Source organism: Equus quagga, chromosome 5 (genome assembly GCF_021613505.1).
Source record: "Equus quagga isolate Etosha38 chromosome 5, UCLA_HA_Equagga_1.0, whole genome shotgun sequence".
Taxonomy (NCBI): domain Eukaryota; kingdom Metazoa; phylum Chordata; class Mammalia; order Perissodactyla; family Equidae; genus Equus; species Equus quagga.
In genome coordinates, this window is record NC_060271.1 from 599,126 (window position 1) to 618,901 (window position 19,776).

Genomic DNA, 19,776 nt, shown 5'->3' on the forward strand with positions numbered 1-19,776 from the left:
TTCTGGTTTTCTTCCTGTAGCTGATTTCTAGTTTCATACCTTTGTGATCAGAAAAGATGCATGGTATTATTTTGATGTTCTCAAATTTATTGAGACTTGTTTTGTGGCCTAACACGTGATCAGTCCTGGAGAATGTTCCATGTGCATTTGAAAGGAACGTATATTCTGTGGTTTGGGGATGGAATGTTCTATATATATCCACTAAGTCCATCCGGCCAAATGTGTCATTTAAGGCCAGTGTTTCCTTATTGATCTTCTGTTTGGTTGATCTATCCATTGGTGTAAGTGGAGTGTTAAAGTCCCCTACTATTATTGTGTTACTGTCTATTTCTCCTCTTATGTCTGTTAATAATTGCTTTATATATTTAGGTGCTCCTATGTGGGGTGCATAGGTATTTACAAGTGTTATATCTTCTTGTTGGATTGTTCCCTTTATCATTATGTAGTCCATTTCTTTGTCTCTTCTTACAGTTTTTGTTTTAAAGTCTATTTTATCTGATATAAATATTGCTACATCCACTTTCTTTTCTGTGCCATTTGCATGGAATATCTTTTTCCATCCTTTCATTTTCAGTTTGTGAGTGTCTTTAGGTCTGAAGTGCATCCCTTGTATGCAGCCTATATATGGGTCTTGTTTTTTTATCCAATTGGCCACCATATGCCTTTTGATTGGAGCATTTAATCCATTGACATTTAAAGTAGCTATTGATAAATATGTATTTATTGCCATTTTGTTACTTTTTTTTCTGGGTGTTTTAGTAGTTCTTCTCCGTTCCTTTCTTTTTCTCTTGCTCTCTTCCCTTATGGTTTGATGGCTTTCCTCAGTAATATGTTTGATTTCTTTTGTCTTACTTTTGTGCTTACTTATTATAGGTTTCTGATCTGTGATTACCATGAGGAACCTATATTATATTCTATGTATATAACAGTCTATATCGAGTTGATAGACTCTTTAGCTTAACCTCTTTCTAAAAGTTCTACTTTTACACTCCCCTCCTCCCGCATTTTATGTTTTTGAAATAATACCTAATCTCTTGCTTTGTGTGTGGCTATCCATTACCCTCTTATCATTGAAATAGGTAATTTTAGTACTTTTGTCTTTTAACCTTCATCTTATCTTCACAGGTGGTTGATCTGCTAGCTTTAGTATATTTTTACCTTTACCAGTGACTTTATTGCATGGCTTTTTTGGCGGGGGTCATTTTTTTTGATAATTTTTTAATCTGTATTTGTGGTCATCACTTTCCCTCTTAAATAAATCCCTTCAGCATTTCTTGTAGAACTGGTTTCTTGGTGATAAACTCCTTTAAATTTTGCTTGTCTTGGAAGCTCTTTATCTCTCCCTCCCTTCTGAATGACAACCTTGAGGGATAGAGTATTCTTGGCTGTAGGTTTTTTCCTTTTAGCACTTTAAATACGTCATGCCCTTCTCTTCTCGCCTGTAGGGTTTTGGCTGAGAAGTCCACTGATAGCCTGATGGGCTTTCCCTTGTATGTCACTTCTGGCCTTTCTCTTGCTGCTTTTAGGATTCTCTCTTTATGTTTAATTTTGGACATTTTAATTATAATGTGCCTTGGTGTGGGCCTTTTTGAGCTTAGTTTGTTTGGAGCTCTCTGTGCTTCCTGTACTTGAATGTCTGTTTCCTTCTGTAGATTAGGAAAATTTTCATCTATTACTTCTTCCAATAAATTTTCTGCCCCTTTGTCTCTCTCTTATCCTTCTGGGACACCTATAATATGAATGTTAGTATGCTTGATATTCTCCCAAAGTTCCCTTAGACTGTTCTCATTCTGTCTAATTCCTTTTTCTTTTTTCTGTTCTGCTTGGGTGTTTTCCTCTAGTCTTTTGTCTAGCTCACTGATCCATTCTTCTGTTTCCTCTACTCTGCTATTGAGTCCCTCTAGTGAACTTTCATTTCCAGTATTGCATTCTTCTTTCTTGATTGGTTCTTTTTTATATTTTCCAGTTCTTTGTTGATGAGCTCACTGTGTTCATCCAGTCTCCTCCCAATATATGTTACCATCTTTATGAGATTTTGTTTGAACTCTTTGTTGGGTAGGTCGCTTGTTTCTGTTTTATTTGGTCCTTTTCTTGGGGTTTTGTCCTGTTCCCTTGCTTGGAATTGTATTCCTTTGTCTCCTCATTATGCCTCTTTCTCTTTGCTTATTTCCTTATATTAGGTGAGTCAGCTATATCTCCTGATCTTGGAGAAGTGGCCTTATGTAAGAGATGCCTTTTGAGGCTCAGCAGTGTGCTTCCCTCTTGTCACTAGTCCAAAAGACCTTTGTGGGCTACTTGTGTCCTTCTGCTGTGGCAGGGTTTTTCTTAATGCAGGTACCCAGGGAGTCCAGCCTTTCCTTCCCTGGCCAGCTGTTTGTAAATCTGGTTTGAGGAGCCTCAGCACCATTGGCTACAAGGTCTAACAGCACACTCTTGTTGCAGTTTTCTTGTTACTTGGGTAGGTACCCAGTATAGCTGGTTGCTAGGCTCAGGGGCTTATAGTTCCTCTAGGCCTCAGGCCCACAAGGCTGTTGTCAGTTCTCTTAGGAGTGCAGCTGAGTGGGCTGGCCCTAGGCATGGGGGAACTCAATTGTTTCAGGCTTTGGAAGGTGGGACTGATGCTTTTTATGGCTATTTGTGAAGCACAGGTCTTCTGCAGCTGATGAGCCTCACCCCCCACAGGACCACAGACACCATCAAGACAGTCCTGGTCTGTGCATGCTTCCTAATCTCCTGGAGAGTACCCTGATGCCCCACTGCAGGTGCCCCCACCTCTCCACCAATGCCCCCTACAGTTCACCTGGTCCTCACACAGGCCCTGCCCCACAGAGGCAGACACACTCACCTGCCTGTAGAGGATCAAGGCATCCAGTCAATGTAGGCTGACAAGTAGCCTGAGGGCTTGCTGTTGGGCAGGGTGGGTCCCTAGGGTGGGCTGCCTGCCCTGGATGAACTGGATTAAATCTGTGCTCTAGTGGGTGTGGCAGCCCCCTGGGCTAACAGGCCAGGGGGAGAACCTCAATGGCGTCCACTGGGGTCTGTGTCAGCATGCCTGGGCCAGGTCAGAACAATGGCCCCCACCAATGTCTCAGTCTCTGGAGAGGTCCCTCCTCTCACCAAGATACCCCCCAGAGCCCACCAGGTGAGTCTCTTTTCACCAAAGGACTGTCAGCCTTCTCTCTGGTGATTTTAGGTTGCTGAGATGGGTGAGTTTGTCTGTGGGCACTTCAAGACCAGGGTCTTTTCAGCTTTTGTCTGATAACTTTTCTGGGGGTATTCCCTGCTGCAGTTACTAGCCAGCAAAGCCAGATAATAAGATCCTCGTCTCAGTTGGGCTGCATCTGAAGGACGCTTATAGCAGTATCGGACCCCGCTCCGGACCTCACTCCTCCAGGCAGGGCTGTGTACCTTAGGGTGGCTCCCACCTGGCTGGCTGAGAAACTCTGCTGCTCCAAAAGGTGGCTTTTCTCTCTCCAACAGGAATTTCTGCCCCTTCCACCTTAGTCAAAACTGTCCCTTGTTGTGGGAGCTCTTTTTATCCAGTTTTCAGTTTTCTATACAGGGTAATTTTTCCAACAATAGTTGTAACCTGGTTGTGTTCATGGGAGGAGATGAGTTCAGAGTCTGCTTACACCGCCATCTTGATGAGATCTTTCTACAATACTATTAACTAATCTACAAACCTATTCGAATTTTGACAGTTTCTCCACACTAATGTCCTTTTTCTGGTCCAGGATTTAATTCATGATACTACATTCTTTCTAGTTGTAACATCTCCTTAGTCTCCTCCAGTCTGGGACAATTCTTGAGTAACTCTTTAAGTTTCATAATCTTCTTTTGAAGCATATAGGCTAATAATTTTATAGAATGTCCCTCAGTTTGGGTTTGTCTCATGTTTTCTCATGTTTACATTGAGGTCATGCATTTTTGGCAAGAATATCACAGAAATGATGGTGTGCCCTTCTCAGTGCATCATGAAAAGGGGTTTATGATGTTGATGTGTCTTATTGCCAGTATTGTTAACTTTTATTACATAGGTAAGGTATTGACTGCCAGACTTCTCCACTGTGAAGTAACTATTTTTCCTTTTATATTAGTAAGCATATCTTGTGGTAAGATAATGTGGGACTATGCAAATATCCTGCTGGACATCATACTCTCACTCACTAATTTTAGCATCTATTGACGATTATTACCTGCAATAATCATTACTGTGGTGTTTGCCTAACGATGATTTTCTATTCCCATTATTTATTCTACATTTACTAATTTTAAGTCCATTGTACTTACAGTGGACAGGAACATTGTGCCTTCTTTCCTATTTATTTATTTCTTCAATTATTTACTTATGTTGGTATGGCATCACAGAGTTATTTTATACTATCATTTATTCTGCTGATCAAATTGTCCCCAATTAGGCCATTGAGAGATTGTTAACGTTAGCTCCTGTGTACTTCCACAGTTTCTTTTGAAGTATCTCCTTGCTTTCTGGCATCACAAAATATTCATGTATTTTCCCTACCCTAGCCCTGGAATCGGCTGTTTTTTCCAAGAAGTCTTGAAGTCCTGACTACTTCTACTGAAGAACAAGGAGAATGGTATTTAGAAACCAAGACCTGGGTGCTAGGTGTGTACATTGCGACTAGGGTGTCATTGCTTCTAGGCCATCTCAGCAGAGAGAGCCATAGAATATATGTATGTATACTCACAAATATACGTAGCTATATTTACTTCTATTTATATCCAGCTATATATATATATATATATATATATATATATATATATATATATATTTAAAATCACCAGTTGATACTGATACTTCTGATTTCCATCCATTACCATAGGGCTCATTCTAACCCTCCTCATTCCTCTTTGCGGGAAAGCTGGCCCTCATTATCCACAGTGTATGTATTTATTTGCTCAACTGTGGTATACACATAAAGGGTTCTCAGAATAGCTAACCCACACATCTATGAAAAACAAATCTGGTAATTAGCATATAATATTTATGTACACTTATTTTTATCTTCAGCCATACAGCATACTGTCAAAATATTCTTTCTCAAAGTTACTTAGCTTAGTTCTTTTCTTACCCAACCCCATTTAGTGTGGCTATGTTATTTATTATTAATACAACAGGCTCATTTTTTACTGTTTGTATTTCATTGCCCAACTCCACCACCCACATATATCCTGGTATCCATCTATCTGTCTATATTCTACTTGTGCTCAGGGGGGCATGAAGCATGACCACGGTTCTAAGAGTTAGAGTTACATGAAGAGGTATACTCAGAGACGGGTTGCTCCCTGCTTCCACCCTGTTCCCATTCCTCTCTTCTTTCCAACCCATTCCCACCTACCCCCTATAGTAACCAAGCTCAGTTTCTCGTTTAAACTTCCTGTATTTCTTTTGCACAGATGAGCAGATACACATATATTTTCTTATGTTGCCTTCTTTTTACACGAAAGGGAGCATACTATAAACACTCCTTTGTACTCTGCCTTTTTCACTTAACAACACATCCTGGAAATCACTCATATCAGTTATTATCCTTGGTTTTATAGATGAAGAGGTAGGCTTAACAAGGTTGAGTAATTTGCCCAAGGTCACACAGCTAGTAAAGAGAAAAACTGGATTTGAACCCAACAAGTTTTGACTCCAAAATCCATGCTCTTCCTTCTGTATCAGAGTGTCTCACCTGTGGTCCCTGGCAAGTTCTTGGGGGACCTCTAGGCTCTTTGAGTTCTCTTAGAAATCAATACATGCATGTTCTGGATCATTCAGATGCCTATCTTATCACCAAGGACTACCAGGCATTTTCACTGCCCACAGGACCGGAGACTCACACAGGAGCCTAAAGTTAGTGCCCCTGTGCACCCTCATGGACTGTGGGGGAGGGAGGGCAGGTACCTGGCGGCGGCCTTGGCTTGCAGTTCAGGGAAGGCAGCATGGCCCTGTACCATATGGTCTATCTGAAAAACAAGAGAGACGGGTCAATTTTATAGTTTCTCTGAGAAAAAGATCTATTATGATATCTATTTCTTTCAACTCTTTGTCCACAGAGGATCTAAAAATGATAAAATGTTAACTCAGCAAGAGCATCTCAGCTTTCAGAAATCTAGCTTTCTTAACCTAGTGTGGCCTTTTGGATTTGTAAAACAAAGAAGTTTAAAGAGAAGAGTAGCAGGCATTGGAACTCCCAAGGCTGAACTGGTAGCAGCAGGTACTATCAGGGCCAAGAAGGAGGGCAACTCAAAGCAGTGGTGGGAAGCCAGGTGTTGGAGCACCAAGCTCTGCCTCACGCTGTTTCCTAAGCCAGGCTTCTCCCCAGGGCAGGTCAGACTCCAACTGCTCACTGAGTCTTACTAATGGAGAGGTTCAGTGAAAGAGATGATGAGGTGGGAGTCCCAGGTAAAAAGAAAGAGTCGCCCAGAGCTGTCAGGGACCCACTGTTGAAAAGTCATCACATGGAAACGGGGAGGTGGCTCTGCAAGGACAGGACTGTCAGCTCTGCAGACGGCAGCTTCTCCTGTGAAATCCCATGGCTGGGTCTTTATTCCTTATCCACTTGCTAGCTCTCAAGAAAATGATTCGCAATATGCATCAGGAAGAGAAGAGCTTCCCCACGCTTTTACTCCACTGGCTGAAACACACCCACACTGGGCTGAAGTCCCTGAACCTAATCTGTGTATTTTCTCAAGCTTTACGTGAGGCTCTAGGACTCAAGAACAACCAATCTGACCGATTTACTTTCATTCCAACTATGAACCAACTGGTTATTTTGGCCTCATGGAGATAGTCCCTTTGTGCATGTTTCCTGAGAGCTGGGGTTGTAAAGAGGAAGAGAATTTCTTCTGGAGCCACAGAGGCTGGGTGCAGATTCCGGTTCTGATACTAACTAGCTGTGTGACTTTGTGCAAATCACTTAACTGCTCTGAGCCTCAATAACCTCCCCTGTCCTCCCCCAGCCTCCTTTAAAAACCAGATCGCTGGGACATACAGAGTGTCTTCCATAAGGCCAACAACAGCATAAATAATATCACCTAAAGTTTATTGACTCATTTACAACATATCAATGCTAAGCTAAGCTAAAATTTTATGAAAAAGATGCTATTCTCCACTATGGAGATGAGAAAACTGGGACTAAAAGAGATTAGAGAACTTACCCAAGGTCACAGAGGAGTAAGTGACAGATGCGGAGACCTCTCAAACTGAGGTCTCTCTGCATCTCAAGTCCCTGTTCTTAACTCCTATGCCATACTGTCCACTAAACTTCCAGGTATATTGTGAGCTGTTGAATTCCATTTGTCAAGTTTGGCAGAAATGTTTCAAAATAATACCAAAGCAACTGGTCATTTCAACGGGGAAAAAGCCCCGATGTAAGTTTTGAATGTTGACTTCCTCCAGGTTCAGCTTTGGGTTACTGTGACGAGGCACATGCTGGACCTCGGAGAGTTTGCATCAGTGACGGCTAACGGCATGACTTGATTTGACACTAATTTCTATGGGAAGCACTTTCGGAGTTCAGAGAAGGGAACTTAATTGAGCATCCAGGAGGAAGCATGGAACCCAGCACGTGTGCTACATGCAGGAAGGCAGCTATTCAGAGTTCACTGCAAGCCTGATGCCTCGGTGCTGTGTCCAGGCTTGGGAACACAGTGGAAGATAAGAAATACAACACATACAATACATAGGAGCACAGAGGAAGAGGTCAATAATTTGGCAATTTTTATCTAGTTGTGGAGGGTGAGGCTTCAGCTCAGAGGCCAAGAACAGGCGGAATTTAGAGGAGTAAGGACTGGAGGCCAGAGGGGAGGTTGTGATGAGCAGGGATATAAGGACAGAAAGATCTGTGTGTGTGGCTGTGGACGGCAAGGAGGCTGGTCAAGCCCTGTGCCTGGTATATCACAGGTGCTCAATAAATACTTATTGAATAAATGTAGGAGGCACAAACCGTAATGGAAGCACAGGCCACAGAGTACCATGTACTTCCTGGTGGCACTTACCACACACTTTACATTTGTGTCTATTTGTACAGGGCACACACTGGGTAACTGTATATTAAATTACAGAATAAATGAAGTGGTGGAAACATTGGATGAATGAGGAGGCCGGGGACATGCAGTGGGTCTCGAAAACCAGATAAGTGTTTGTAGATTTATTGGATTAGAGGCTATATGAAATTATTCTGATTTGAGGAGAAAAATGATGAAAATTTAAGAAAAACTAGTCTGGTAGGGGATGCAAGACAGAAAGATGACCAGGTATAGAGAGCAGGAAACTCAGACAAGGTACTACTTTAGCCTATACGCTGAGCTCTTTTCAATCAAGAGTCTCATTATTACCCACTCCCCAGTGCCTACAACAATGTTAGCATCGCGAATGAATGAACGAATGAGATACACTTTAAAGAAAATAAAACAAATTTAGTGACTAGCCAGTTACAGAATATAAGTAAATCAGAGCCAAGGATGACTTTGAACTTTTGTGTCTAAGAAAAGAAAATGTGGAGCTGGCCCTGATGGCCTAGCAGTTAAAGTTCGCCATGCTCTGCTTCGGTGGCCTGGGTTCAGTTTCTGGGGCTGGAACTACACCACTTGTCTGTCATTAGCCACACTGTGGCAGCAGCTCACATAAAAGAGCCAGAAGACCCTACGACTATACACAACCATGTACTGGGACTCTGTGGGCAGGGGGAGGGGGGAAGGAAGAAAAAAGGAGGAAGATTGGCAAATTTGCTTAGGGCAAATCTTCCCCTGCAAATAAATAAATAAATAAATAAAGCACTACTTTCTTTAAAAAAAAAAGAAAGAAAAGGAAATGTGGCCATATTAATCATGTCTTTTCATTTTCTGTTTTTCTGACGCTCTGATATCTGAAGGCTTATTGACTCTGGAGAGACTGTGTCCCTCCAGGGCTGGCCAATTCCTAGAGATAGTAAAAGACTCAGCTCACCCCTGATCATGCCTGCAACATGCGAACTGACTAATCCAAAGCCCGCCTCCCCACCACTCCTGTATGGGCCAAGATTTCCCTGCTCATCACCCCAGCGCCAGGGACCAGGCAACTAGCAACAGGCCTCGCGCTTCCCATGTGGCCCTGCGTGGCGTGGCATGTCCCCACTTCTGGAGAACTCTAAGTAACAAGTTACTTGAGAGGTCAAGTTACTCAAGTTACTTGACCTCTGAGAGCCTCATCTCCTGCAACTGTAAAATGGGATAAGAAAATATGCTCTGCAGGGAAGGTTGTGGTAATTGCCTGGTATGTAGGTGGCTTTCTGTTCATAAAATCGATTATTAAAAAGACAGGGGTACCATCAAAAGGGTCAAAATGGTTGGAAGAACAGGGTCTCGAATGGTCAGCTGCACTTTTTGTTTTTCACAGCATCTGGTGGTAAAGGTCCGCCCTGATTAGCAAAGAACAAGCCAGTTTGTCAACTACCTGAGCATTCGTTTCCAAAGCCCAGAGTGCCCTCCTGGCGTTGGTCTCTCTATTTGCGTCCTGTGCTCCAGCGTGTTTAGCACAGCACAGAAGGACACAGTGTCCCCTTAGTGGTTATTTGCTTTCCAGCGAAATAACCAGTTTGACCACAATGATTGTATCTGCCAAGTGGTTGTCTTAGAAATGTACAGGGTTAGTCTAGTGCTATGACTATTTTCTTGTTTCCTCTATCTTCCTAGATTTCAGCTCTGAGAGCAGGCGCTGGCAGGGTAGGCAGAAAAGTCTACAGACTATCTGGATAGGCAGGAAGCTTGAGCTGGATAGAGACAGATCCTCAGGATGGCTTTTAGGTCCAGATCTAGAGGGAGAGGCCACCTTATAATACATAGCTAGGGTTGGATTTCTAGGCCCTTCCTTATAAAGGTGGCATCTGCATTTGGAACATGGGAAGATAGAAATGCAATATTTCATAAACGGGTAGTATGTTGTGGCATCTGGCCCACAGATGTATTTTATTTGGGGCATACAATGTTTTAAAAAATGAGCCAATACTTTAAAATTGAGAGATTTCCCTTAAAATCCAGATTTTGATTTCTCTTGAAGAATTGGTGAATGAAAGACACTGGCCACCCATAACCCCATGGCAAGAATCAGCAGGTGACCGATGCCTTCAGACAGGCCTGCGACCTTCAGTCTGTAAAAGGCACCTCTCCTCCCTGCCATTCCCCACACAGACACCAGAGTTCATCTGTTTATCACGATGGCACTAATGTTTTACTTTGGTTAAGGTCCATTTCTCTACGCCCCTCTCCCTGTCAAAGGAGGGAACATGGAATTCAGCCCTAGAGTTCTATGAGGTGAAAGAAAGGCTCTCTGTGGAAGTGAAAAACATTTCTTTGCTTAGTCTGTTCATCCTTCATGCTCTCTGTCTGACTGCTTTGGGCATTTGAGTTTTTGACCTGATACGGCAGAGAGAGCACAGTCGAGGGCTTCTGAGAGCTCAGGCTGTGACCTTGGAGGAGACCATTTCTAATTCTTTCTCTAAAACACTTAATCAGTTAATATGACAAACAGTCAAGTGTTTGTAAAATTATAGAGAATGGCATTGCCTGAGATATCAAAACTGTGGCCAAAGAGTTCACAGGCAACAAAAGCAACCAGAATTTAAGAATTTTAGGTTCTATGATCATTTTACTAATAAAAGCTATCTTATAGCATGATGGGTTTTCTCTATTAAAATAAGTTTTATGTATCAGCCTTGAGGCTGTCTTTTACTTTGCTTTGTAAATAGAGTAAAGAAATCATTAGGCTCAGAGACACGCTCACTACTTGTCAAAACTGACTTTTTTCCATTTGCTTCTATCTATAATGTCACTTTTTTCATATAAGCTATTTCAGCTCTTTACTTATCTACTTTTCTTATCTCAAAGCAAAAACATTTTGCCTGAGTTTTTCCAGCCTTGAAATTCTCATGAAAATCTAATGAAAGAAGAAAACACAGACAATTTCTTTTATGCTGCTGGAAAGGATTGTGGGTTTCAATACCAAATGGTTCCTAAGAATAACAACTTTTTCCTGGAAAAAAATATAAATGATGGGTTTTCTTTTTTACAACTTTAATATTAGATTTACATGGAACAGTTTCACTTACAAGTTGATAAATTCTGCTTTAACGCAGAGCTTGTTTAGTCTGTTTCATTCGCCACCCAAGTTGGTAACTTTGTGCATTTTTACAGTTTGTTAATTAGTTCATTTATTCATGAAACTAATGTGATATATGGCTATCTTGTGCTAGGCATCATTCTAATAATTCAGGACACAAAGATAAATAAAAGCTCTCTCAAAGCTCTTACAAAGCTCTGCCTGGGAGTGGAAAATGGGCATGCCAAAATTCAAATAGAGTCTAGATGGATAAAGGCCTTTATAGAGTCAACAAATGGTAATTGAACACCTACTCTGTTCTAATCACAGTAACCGAGCACAGGGAATTCAGTAGCAATTAAGATAGATGTCATTTCTGTCCACATGGAAATTACATTCTATTGAAATATACAGTCAACAAATAAGTATAATAATTAGAGAGAGTGATTAGTGCTTGGAAGGAGATAAAATGGGTTACTGTAATAAGGACATCGATTTTAGATAGAGGATTCAGAGGAGACAGGGTGAAATTTAAGCTAAGACATGAAAAAAAAAAAAGAACCAATAATCTCCAAGTAAAGAGAATAACAAATGCGAGGATTCTGTAGTAAGGAAGAGCTTCCTATGCCCTAGGAATTGACAGGAGTCCAGTGAAATTAGACTGGAGTAAGCAAGTAGGAAAGTTGTGTAAAACGAGGATAAAGAGTTAGAAAGTGGTCAATCAAGCAGGCTGTGGCTAAGGCTTAGACTTTATTTTAAGCACAATGGGAAGATGGAAGGACTTCAATCAGGGGAGTAAAGTAATCTTACTTACTTTACAAGAATCATTCAGGGGTTCCACTTCTTATACTGGTTGAATAGCTCATATCATACCATTCTCCCACAGATGACAATTGTAAATGCTGATCAATATATTTGAAATAATTCTCTGAAGACACTGAAAAGTGACCAAAACTAGGTAGAAACTGGACAGGAGTAGACATGTGGAAAGAAAAAACAGTACTACGTGTGTTTCCTGATTTCACCGAGTTTTGCCTGAGGGAAGGCCCCAATCAATGCCATGCAGGATAGCTAATATGCAGATAGAAATATGCAGCCTTCCTAGTTAAAAAATGAGAGATCAGAGTTCAAGGCAACCATAGCAGCTAGAAAGTAAGGGGTGGGGGGAGATCAGTGAGGAGAGAGACATAGAAAGGGAGCTCAACACTATGCATTCAAACACTGCCCTAATCCCTGGGTGTCCTCTGAAGTACATTATAAGTAGTCCAGCTACAGCTGAAAGAACTCAGCAGAGATTTCAGTAGCTGCCCATCACAGGAGAGACAAAACTTGGACTTTGAATTCAGCCAAATAAACTACCCCTTAAAAACAAACAAAAACCATATTCTTCAGAGAAAAAAAAGTCATCCAGTGTCTCTACAATATATCAATCACAATGTTCAAGATGTGACCCAAAATTATTAGACATATGGAGAAACAGGAAAATGGAACCCACACTTCAGAGAAAAGCCATTTAGTGCACAATGACTCAGAGATGACACAGATGCTAGAAGTAGAAGAGTTCAGTAGGTTAACAATGCTTAAGGATACAAAGGATAATATTCTCCTAATTAATAAACAGATAGGAAATAGCAAAGAAATAAACCATCAAAAAATGGAAATTCTAGTATTGATAAATACAACATCTGAAATAAATACTTAGTGGATGGGCCCCTCAGCTGATTGGAGATGACAGACAAAAGAGTCAATAAACTTGAAAACAGACCAATAAAGAGTATCTAATTGAAAGAGAGAAAAGGAGAGAAAGAGATAAATATTGAGAATAAAACAGAATCCCTCAGCAGCATGTGGGACAGTAGACAAAGTTCTCAAATATGTGTAATTGGAGTCACAGTAGGAGGAATAAAAGCAAATGGGGCAGAAAAGATATTTAAAGAAATAAATGCTGAACATTTTCCAAACTTAGTGAAAGACAGCAATTTACAAATGCAAGAAATTTGGCAAACCTGGGAGAAGGATTAATCCAAAGAGCGTCACATCTGGGCACACTACAACAAAACCAAAGGTTAAGAGAGAATCTTGACAGTGGTCAGAGAAATATAAGACACTATGCACAGGAGAAGCACAGTACAAACGATGGTGCTGGGACACAATACAGTGACATCGGAAGTGCTGAAAGGGAAAAAAGTCCTGTCAACCAAGAACTCTACATTGAGAAAAAATACCTTTCAAGATAGAAGGTAAAATAAATTTATTTTAAAAAAAAGAAAGCTGTTTTTTTTGACAGTAGACCTGGAAGAAATGCTAAAGGAAGTTCTTCAGGCCGAAGGGAAATACCCAATGGAAACTGAAATTTTAGAAAGAAAGAAAAAACAATGGAAATGGTAAAATACGTAGGTAAATAGAAAAGATTATGCTTGTTTCTCAGAATTTCTTTCAAATAGGTGTGACTGTTTGTTGTAGACTGAATTGCCTCCTCCCAAAATTCAGACGCTGAAGCCCCAGCCCCACTGTGACTGCATTTGGAGATGGAGACTTCAGGGAGGTAATTAAGGTGACGGGAGGAGATAAGGGTGGGGCCCTAATCTGATAGAATCGGTGTCCCTAGAAGAAGAGGAAAGGTCACCAAAGCTCGCTCTCTCCCTGCAGGCATCTAGGAAGGGCCACGTGAGGACACAGTGAGAAGGCCGCTGTCTACAAAACAGGAGGAGAGCTCTCACCAGAAACTGAATTTGCCAGCACTTGACCATGGACTTCTAGCCTCCAAAACTGTAAGAAAAGAAATGTCTATTGTTTCAGCCACCCCAGTCTGTGGGACCTTGTAACGGCATCCTGAGAAGACTAAGACACTATTTAAAGCCAATAACACAACAACGATTGTATTATTGGGTATACAGCATATGTAGATATCACGCACATTACAAGGACAGCATAAAGAGCTGGGGGTGGGGATAGGTGGAACTTAGAAGGTGAATGCTTTTTATACTTTACATGAAGTTATACTATATGCACTCTAAGTAGACTGAAAAATTTAGAATATTTATTGTAATTCCTAAAGAAATTATTTAAAAAAGAAAGCAAATACTGATGCCTAAAAAACAAACAGGGAAATTAAAATGGAATTCTGAAAATGGAAAAATATCCAAATAATCCCCAAAATGGCAGAAAAGAGACAGAGAAAGAAAAAACAGAATGGCCACAGAAAACAAATAGCAAAATGGAAGACCTAAATCCAACCATATTTATCTCTACACTAAATGTACAGACTTAAAACATCCTGAGTAAAAATCAGAAATTCTGACTACAGAAAAGCAAGACCTGACTATATGCTGTCTACACAGATGCACTTTACGTAGACCTGGACAGAGAAATGGTGCTTTGGCCAATGGTGCTGGGAGGGAACATGAAGAAAAATAGATGGATGGTGATATACATTTTGGAGTTAGAATTAATAGGACTTTTTTGATGGATTGGATGTGGGCAGAGAGGGAAAAGCAGGAGCCAAGAATTAATCCTAATTTTCTGGCTTTTATAAAGATATAAACGATGGCGCTTTTTACCAAGATGAAGACACACAATGAAGGATCAACTTAGGGAGTGTATCAGTTACTACAGTGAGAAAACTGGGAGCAATTCTTGACTCCTTCCTCCTGCTGCCTCCTTGTCATCTAATCCATCTTCTCCATTGATAGCAGTGCTATCCTTCGCAAACCTTGACCTCTCTCTTTTTCACACGTTTCACAGCCAATCCATCAGGAAATCCTGTTGGCTCTGCTTTCAAAATATATCTAAAAATCTGACCAGTTTTTACCAGTTCCTCTGCTGTCATCCTCATCTCTCTGCTGGATTACTGCAATAGCCTGTTTCTGGTCTCCCTGCTTGCATCTCCCCGACTCCCACTCAAATTTATCCCCAACGGAGCAGGCAGCAGCCAGAATGATCTTTTAAAAACCTAAGTCATATCATCTCTCTCCTGTCCTCGTTACTCTCCAATGGCTTCCCATTTCACTCAGAGTAAAAGCCAAAATCCTTACAGTGGCCAGTAATATAGCCCCCATTACCTCTTTGAACTTATTCCCTACAACTCTCATTTGGTTCACTCTGCTCCAACCACATGGACTCCTTGCTATTTCTTTAATACCCTAGGCCAGCAAACCCCACAGCATCTTTGCACTGGGTACTCCCTTGGCCCGGTACGTCCTTCCTTCAGGTTTCCAAATGGCTGACTCTCTTCCCTTGCTCATTGTTTGAACATCACATCAATGAGATCTCTGACTGCCTTATTTAAAATTGCAAATTGCTCACCTGAATGCACAAGATTTCATCTTCTATTATTTTTAACAACTTAAACCATAAAATAAAATTTATTTATTTATTGTTTTGTCTTTTACACATTATTGTGTATTTCTTGTCTCCTCTTGTTAGAATGTAAGCTTGATAAGGGGACAGATCTTTGGATGGGGGACAGAGAGGCTGTTTTATTCACTGCTTTTTTCTTACTCAGAACAGTACCTTGAACAGAGTAGGCACTCAATAAATACTGGTTGTCTAAATAAATGTCACCCCAAAGAGTTTAGAGAGAACTGGAGAGCTATCAAGGTTGACAGGGTCACGTCTAAGTTTTAGAAAGACTGCTTTAGCCACAATCTTTAGAGAGGGTGTTGTGGACTGAGTGTGCCCCCCCAAATTCATACATTGAAACCTTAACCACCAGCATGATGGTACTTAGGGAGGTGATTAGGTCATGATGGTGGAGCCCTCACAAATGAGATTAGTGTCCTTACAAGGGTCTAAGGAGCCCAGAGTCCTCCCGTTCTGCCATGTGAAGACACGAGGAGAAGCTGGCCCTCTGCAATTCGGAAGAGGGCGCTCACCAGAACCTCAGCACACTGGCGCCCGGATCTTGGGCGTCCACCCTCTAGAACTGTGAGAAATAAATTTCCGTTGTCTACGGTACTTCGTGATAGCAGCCTGGCCTCACTGAGACATAGGGGTTAGAGGGGGAAAGATTAGAAGCAAGAATGTAATTGGGAAGCTGTGAAGGAGTCCAGCAGGGTATACAAGAACACAGTGGAGCCCGGACAGGATGGGGAACGCTGCGGCTCTGGCTCCTGCAGCGCTAGCCTTTGTATCCATGAAGTCGGTGCAGTCAGCCAAGTGAAATGCTGGGGACACACCAAAGTCTACACAGAGAGCCTATCAGTTACTGACACACGTGCGTTTCTCTCCAGGGCCTTCCAAAGCCGTCAGCTGCATTTGCTTCAAAATACTTGAAGAGAAAGTCACACTAACTGACAATAACCTCTCCTCCAGGAGTCTACAAGAGGACTGCAAGAAAAGGTCAGAAATGCAGCTCCACGAAAGTCAGGTCCAGCTCTGGAAAGATCCGGGGCTTCTGGTAGCTAACTTGGGTTTGAATCAAGGCTCTCCCACTTAGAACCGTGAGACCTTCACCAGGCTACTTCACTGCTCTGAGCCTATTTGTTCGCTAGTAAAACTGACACAACAGCACAGACCACACAGACACGCTGTGCAGACCAGACGTAAAATGGAATCTTACTAAAGTAGTGCCAAAAGCGCTTGGCACATAACAGATACCCCCAGTAGGCTGCAGGGTAGTGCAAGCAACTTTATGTGCTACAATAAATTATAATGATCAGCTCTATATCCCACTTTCCCATTGGATGAAAAGCTACTAGAGGACAGGAATCACGTGACAATATTCCTGCCTGGCCCAGAGCAACTACACGAGTGAGTGACTGAAGGGACAAGATTACTGTCTGCACAACCTGGGCAGCGCCGTGCACTGTGAGTGCCTCATGCCCCACTGACAGAGCACCGATGTCCTCCTGAGGCCAGCCCCAGGCTGAGCAGTATTGGCGATAAAGGAGGAGGCAGAGAGGCATTCAGTGCACAAATCCTAAAGTTCCAGAAGCACAAAGTGACTTGCTACATTGTGACCCTGTGGCTCAAGTTCAAATTTAAATTCTGGGCTTGAGAAATTCAAAGCTACCCACCATCCCCCTCCCCCCACCCAAGTCCAGTGATCCCAGAAAGCCAATGCCATCACAGGGGCAGCTCGGGAATGTGTCTCGGCTTCCATACCCAATGCTAATCCCAATAAAAATGACTTCAAGGAAGACAGACAAGAGCTCTTGGAGAGAGGGATGGCTAAGGTCCGGCTGGAAATGAGCTGCAGCATCTGGATGCAGTGCCTGCAGGAATCGGTATTCTGTGGAAAAATCTGGGCAAAAAGCATGGTCTTTTGCATAGCTATCCTGGAGAGATTATCAACAAGCATGTGCCAGTCTTTGTTGGGTGCTGGTGAACTGAAGTCAGTCACCCATGGGAGGGCGTATGTGCCCTTCTCAGAGGAAACGCGTCTCAGAGGCACAAGCCTGGAATGAGTGGAAAACAAGCCCAAATCTCAACCAGATGAAAGTGCGGGGGTTGCAGAGCCAGACACATTCCACCCCATCTTCTTCATCCTCAAGTTAACCAGATGGACATTTTTTAAAGACCAGTCTATTCACATACTTGAAACGAAGTATTTGCTTTGTGATAGAAGATCTGTATTTAACTGGAAAAATGAGACAAAGTATCTATTTTTCAAATCTAGAGTTCAGATAATTTTTGTTTCTTTTCTTTTTTTCTCTCGTTTCCCCTCCTTTACTTCCTTTTTCATCTCCTTTCTCTTCTCTCCTGCTTCAGATGGTGTATCTATGATGCGTGTTTAGAACAGACTATGGACAAGGTAATAATGGAGCAGACACTTGCAGACATGGCATATGAGAGAAGATGTGCATATGAAACAAAGAACAAAAAAGATGGACCTCCCTCTTATGGCGTCCTATATGACAGCATGTTGTGAAACCAGAGCTCAGAATTCTCGAAAGAATAAATGAGAATAAGTAAATGGAAAGGAAAGTTGAAGGGCAAAGGAACCATGGCTAGTGACAACGCACCAGTCTTCTCTCCAGGCTGTGCTTACTACCCTGGGTTTCCGTGACCCAGCTGGAAAATACGGATAATAATAGCTGTACCTATCTCATGGGGGTTTTCAGAGGATTAAATGAGACAGTACATGAAAGGCTCTTGGAATGGAGATTGGGAAATAAGTCTTCAAAGTAGATATTAGGCATTGTGATTATTATGAATATTATTCAAGGATTAACAAGACTATGTATATAAATCCTTCCCATAGGAAAACATACTCACTAAGGGGCAATTATTATTGTTATTATCTCGTCGTTATTGTTATTCTCATTTTCTAGGCGGTTTCTTTCTCTTTGCTTGGCCTCTCTGGACTGACACTTTATTGGATAGTCTATTTTGTTCTTGATTTAGATTTTGCCAAATACGCTAGCTTTTAGATTTCCTAAGATTTCACTCTGTGACCCATGGGCCAATCACGTCTCAACCACATGTCCAGTGAAACTATATGTGTAGAGTTGCCCAAACTGGAGCTCCGCACGCAGCTGGATTGGTTGGTGGTGCAAAATCAATTACCCAACAATTTTCACGACTCTTGTCGAAAACCATAGTGGACTATAATGAAGATTTTATTAATAGCAAAAAAGAAGTCACGTTTTTAATATAAATTTAAGTTCAGGAAACAGGCATAACCAATTCTTGTCCACAAAGGTATGTCAAAATGTTTGGGCAGAGACAGCTTACATCCATAGCAACAGAGCAAACTTTGAGCCAAAAGCATTTCCAGACTGACAGAGATGTTTAATGTGCATACTTAAGTCTGAAAACCTGTCGATGGACAATGCACCCTGAACAAAGAGTTGGCTTACTGGATCATTATTCTTGCTAAAAAGCCTCAGATTGGGGCCGGCCCAGTGGCACAGCAGTTAAGTTTGAGCACTCTGCTGTGGCAGTCTGGGGTTCGCAGGTTCAGACGCCGGGTGCGGACCTACACACTGCTCATCAAGCCACGCTGTGGCAGCGTCCCATGTACAAAATGGAGGAGGACTGGCACAGATGCTAGCTCAGAGCCAAACTTCCTCACAAAAACAAACGAACACACAAACAAACATAGCCTCCGGGTTGTGTCCTCGGTGAGTTCTGGGTCTGCTAAGGGTGACTATACCGTGATGTGGAGTTGAAAAGGGCTGTATTTCAGGAGTGGATTTTCAATGTGTCACAGAAAGGGAATGGATATTTAAGTTGACAGTTGTGTAAATACATGACACTAGTTTAAACAGGAGGATGTAAACTCCAGTCCCTCCGCACCTTAGGTACACAATGATGTCTTACTTCTCAACTTTTCTAGCACTGGTTATTAAGACCAATCAGATGTTATTTATTTTATACTCACTGAGCTTCCCTACAGTGAGCTCCTTAAAGCCAGGGACTCATGGCGGTCTAACTCCTTTCCTCCATCTCTGTGGCCTGGCACAAGAGCAAAGGCACAGAACACGCTCTTTGAAGCCAGCCATCTACTGCGCTTCCAGCGACTGTGAAAGAGAACTGAGGCAGCTAAGAATAAAGTAGCAATACACTAAGAAGTGGAAAGTAATGATTATGTGCATCCACATCCAGCTTTGGATCAGATCACTTTTAATTTGGCTTAACATTTAGAAGAGCTGGTAGGGGAATCAGACCATAAACAGATGCTTTCAACATAACATAGTAAATGTGCGGCTGGGTAACCGAGCCTGGGTCTCACTGTCCTCGCAACATAA

At 41.9% G+C, this 19,776-nt stretch overlaps 1 protein-coding gene across 13 annotated transcripts in view; it reads right to left on the reverse strand.

Moving 5' to 3' along the window:
• Positions 1–19,776, reverse strand: part of FGGY (FGGY carbohydrate kinase domain containing) — a 378,028-nt gene that overhangs the window by 109,239 nt on the left and 249,013 nt on the right. For all 13 annotated transcript variants that reach the window (XM_046663109.1, XM_046663101.1, XM_046663099.1 and 10 more), the window contains one exon: positions 5,912–5,973. In XM_046663109.1, the coding sequence (XP_046519065.1) occupies positions 5,912–5,973 (62 nt within the window). The remainder of the gene's footprint in view (positions 1–5,911; positions 5,974–19,776) is intronic.